Source organism: Populus nigra, chromosome 7, assembly GCF_951802175.1.
Source record: "Populus nigra chromosome 7, ddPopNigr1.1, whole genome shotgun sequence".
NCBI classification, from domain to species: domain Eukaryota; kingdom Viridiplantae; phylum Streptophyta; class Magnoliopsida; order Malpighiales; family Salicaceae; genus Populus; species Populus nigra.
The window spans coordinates 21,587,852-21,591,877 of record NC_084858.1 but is presented as its reverse complement, the minus strand read 5'-3'; the positions used below and the strand labels follow the sequence as shown (position 1 = coordinate 21,591,877).

At 34.3% G+C, this 4,026-nt stretch overlaps 1 protein-coding gene across 1 annotated transcript; it reads left to right on the top strand.

Annotated features, from left to right (window-relative positions):
• Positions 1–890: 890 nt before the first annotated feature.
• On the top strand, positions 891–3,025 carry LOC133699002 (G-type lectin S-receptor-like serine/threonine-protein kinase SD2-5). The gene is made up of 2 exons (XM_062122124.1): positions 891–1,100; positions 1,538–3,025. Exons 1-2 carry the CDS (start codon positions 1,037–1,039, stop codon positions 2,965–2,967), a joined length of 1,494 nt encoding a protein of 497 aa, XP_061978108.1. The 5' UTR covers positions 891–1,036; the 3' UTR covers positions 2,968–3,025.
• Positions 3,026–4,026: the final 1,001 nt, after the last annotated feature.

Sequence of the window (4,026 nt, the reverse complement as noted above, 5' to 3'; positions counted from 1 at the left end):
CTCGACTCGGAGGTCGACTTAGGATAAGACCCTAGTCACTAATCAAGAGGGACCTGAGTCAACATATAGATAAAAGTGATTATTATCATAGTTTAAAACCCGATTTATGAGTCAATCTAAGACGAGACTAGAGTCACAAGTCACGAAGATCAACTCAGGTTGACATAAAAAAAAATTTAAATCAAAGCAACCTTGTTTTGACCAATTTTGTTTTTTGTTTGTTTTTTAAGTCAACTTGTTTTTTACCAAGTTGGGTTGAGTCAATCATTCCTCTATTTTTTTAAACTCGGACCAGTCCAGACCCTAAGTTAGCTGGGTTCCATGCAACCCGCCAGGCCAATCCAGGTTTAATAATTATAGTTATAATAATATTATTAATTTCAACACACAATATAAACTAAATTAAAAAAATAATATTTAATTATTTTTTAAATATGTAAGTTGACAATAATACATAATAAGGGTAAAATAGATGTTTTATATTTTATCCTATTTTATCCACCATAACCAAATAAGATACAGAAATAATTACTCTGTTTTGTACATCATTGTCAAACACAATTATATCTCTACCTTCTTTTCTAGCTTGTCTTTTATGTATTCAATTTCTTTGGTTTTTTTTTATCTTGGATAATTTCAAAATATAAAATTAAAAAACTATAGGGACCAAATAAAATAGTGGGCTATAAATTTATTTATTTTTATCATAAATATAACGCAACATATTTATTTTTCTTAGAGTTAATAAATTAATTCAGAGTATCCAGTAAAATGTGGGGTCACTTTCGCCTTACTTTCAAGAAAGTGGTTGCCTTATCCAGTAAAAAATGTGGGGTCTGTATTCAAAGGAAGAACTTTCAACACAAACTTTTCTACTCACAAAGTCAGTCCCCTACGCCGTAATAGACATATCCTGATCTTCATGAAACCTTCAAGTAAAGCTTAGCCCAAAGAAAAAAAAGAAAAACAAAATCTGTTACTTGGAATCCAAATTTTTTATTTCTGTTGTTCTTGTTCTCAAACTAATTCTGCTTCAATGTCACTACTGAAGTTGCTTATGCATTTATCTCCTTTCTTGGTTGCTCATTTATTCGTATCAGGTATGGTACAGAAATCTATCACAATTTTTCTGTTCCCATCTCAAATTCTTGAACACAATTAATTAAGCTGTTATCTCATGCTTTAACAACTTTAAGAATAGTAAACAATTGTGACTACACTATATGGCCAGGAATAAACTCAACATATCATCCAAGACCTCTCTTCTATGTCACCCCAACGATCCCAACTGGTTTTCCCTTGGAAAGAATGATAGTTTACCATTTTTCAGTCTTATAGTTTTTTGAGTTTGGTATTTTGTTTTTAATCATTTTAACATTTAGGAGTGGTGTAAGTTGTTTGATGAGAAGTTAAGAAAGCCTGCACAAATAGAAATTAGTTTACCACAGAGACACATTCTATATATATTGGACTACACGTTGAAAGAAATTACAGCTTACACAATTCATACATCTGTTCTTTGACATGTCCATCACAGGAAACACAAGTAACAAGACAGGAGTATACAATAGGGGAATGTATAAATTAAACAGGACAGATAGACGTTTTTCAGCACCTGCCGAACCGCCGATAATAGCACCAAGCCTTTCCCCACAAGTTAAAAAACCACCAAGCCTTTCGCCACAAAGGATAACGCCACCAAGCCTTTCGCCACAAGGGATAACGCCACCAAGCCCTTGGCCACAAGGGATAACGCCACCAAGGCCTTCTCCAGAAGGGATAACGCCACCATGGCCTTCTCCAGAAATAAGGCCTAAAACTCCAAGAAGTTTGGTACCACTTATAGCTGGAGTTATAGGTAGTTTTCTTCTTATCATTTCTTTTGTAGTGATTTTTATTTTGAGGGCAAGATGGCGTGGGAAGTCTGAACAAGATCCGCAGGATGTGGAAGATGATCATATAAAGCATGTTCCAGGAATGCCTGTCAGGTTCTCATACCAAGAACTATACGTTGCAACTGATAATTTCAACGAGAGACTTGGAAGAGGCGGCTTCGGGTCTGTATTCAAAGGAAAATTGGGAGATGGAACACAAATTGCTGTGAAGAGGTTGGAGAAACGAGGCCAAGGAATGAGTGCTTTTTTAGCAGAAGCCGAGGCAATTGGAAGTCTGCACCATTTTAACTTGGTGAGGTTGATTGGATTTTGCGCAGAGAAATCCTCTAGGCTTTTGGTTTTTGAGTATTTGAGCAATGGATCGTTGGATAATTGGATTTTTATGAATGTACAAAGATCTTTCCTTGATTGGCAGACCAGGAAGAAGATTATACTCGACATAGCAAAAGGGCTGGCTTATCTTCATGAAGACTGTCGACATACCATAATACATCTTGATGTAAAACCACAGAACATTCTTTTGGATTCAAGTTTCCACGCCAAAATCGCTGATTTTGGGTTATCCAAGCTAATCAATAGAGATATGAGCCAGGTTCAAATCTCAATGAGAGGAACACCGGGATATCTTGCTCCAGAATGGCGTCAACCATTGGGTCGTATTACGGTAAAAGTTGACATATATAGCTTCGGAATTGTCCTCCTTGAAATAGTTTGTGCTCGCAGAAATGTAGACCAATCACAACCAGAATCTGCCTTTCATTTGCTTACAATGCTGCAGAAGAAAGCTGATCATCAAGATGGAGTAATAGACATTGTGGAAAATTTGGATGAATACACGCGGAGTGATAGAGAGGAAATAACGAGGATGATAAAGGTTGCTGCTTGGTGTTTGCAAGATGACCCAGAAAGAAGACCTCTCATGTCAACAGTTTTAAAAGTGCTGGAAGGTGTTATGGAGGTAGATTCAAAGATCAATTATCGGTTTTCGCATGCAATGATATCTTCTCCAGCTGGTAACAACCATATTTCTTCAGCACCTCCTCCAGCATCTGTTCTTTCCAATCCTAGATGATGTAGTTGTAAAACTCTCTCTTATGGCAGAAATAAAATCTATCATGCTTCTTGTCGCTTCTGCAACTTTTCCATCATGCTATCCTAAGCAAACCACAGCTTTTTTAGCACTTGTCTAGCAAGGTAGTGACATGTCTCAAGTAGTTTGCCGGTGTACTGGAGAATAGTCTTCAGAATTTTCAACATTTGATTATTCAAAGTCTTTTTGCTCTTGACTAGGCACTATGAGAGTTTTTCAGATGTGTGTGGATGGAGTGCATACTGTAGAAAATTTGAGATGGGTTTCACCTGCCTATCATTTTTTGGAAAAAAAAGGGGCCTTTGTTTTTTTTTAAGCGAATCTTTTATAGAATTGAGTTTATAGAATCTTCTATACAAATTTGAATGTAATTAAAGAATTAGATAAAAAATTATGATTTTTTTTTAAAACATATTTTTTATTGTCCTGGGCTCTATCCACTTCTATTAAAATTCTTATATAATTTAATTATGATATATCTGTATATCAGTTTTCACACAATTTAATTTGAAATTCAAGTTAGATATGGTGGAGAAGTTTCAAGATTAATTCATTTAATTGAATTTAATAATATTATCAAAAATAATTTTTATACTTTTAATATCTTTTTTAAATTAAAAAAAATAATCTAACCCGTAAGAAATCCATACAACTAGTGATTTCTATTCGAGATCTTCCCAGCTTTATTAACTTAGTGATGAGTTGGTGAGAAAGCATCTCTAATGAATCTCATAAAGTTAACTGATAATATTTTCCAGTGAATAAATTGTGCACTAATATCATGCAAGATTAACACCTATCATTAGTGAAATGGCCAATTTATGTTTCACTCATTTGTCAATCATAAGGATTAAAAATTACATTAATCTTGCCACTTCACTTTAACAACAAAGGAGCTTTTTTTTTTTTATATAATCAACCCGGATTCTTGTCTAACTCAAATTAAAAGTAATATTTTTTTTAACTCTTAGACTTGCCTACAATAAATTTCCATCATTAACACCACAATCTCTCTAAAATGTTTTTGTCAATCTTTAATGC

Bases quoted from the DNA above. Each gene is read 5' to 3' on its own strand.
- LOC133699002 (XM_062122124.1), top strand. From the start codon at position 1,037: ATGTCACTACTGAAGTTGCTTATGCATTTATCTCCTTTCTTGGTTGCT. The intron at 1,101-1,537 runs GTATGGTACAGA...TGTCCATCACAG, and splicing joins TGCTCATTTATTCGTATCAG to GAAACACAAGTAACAAGACA.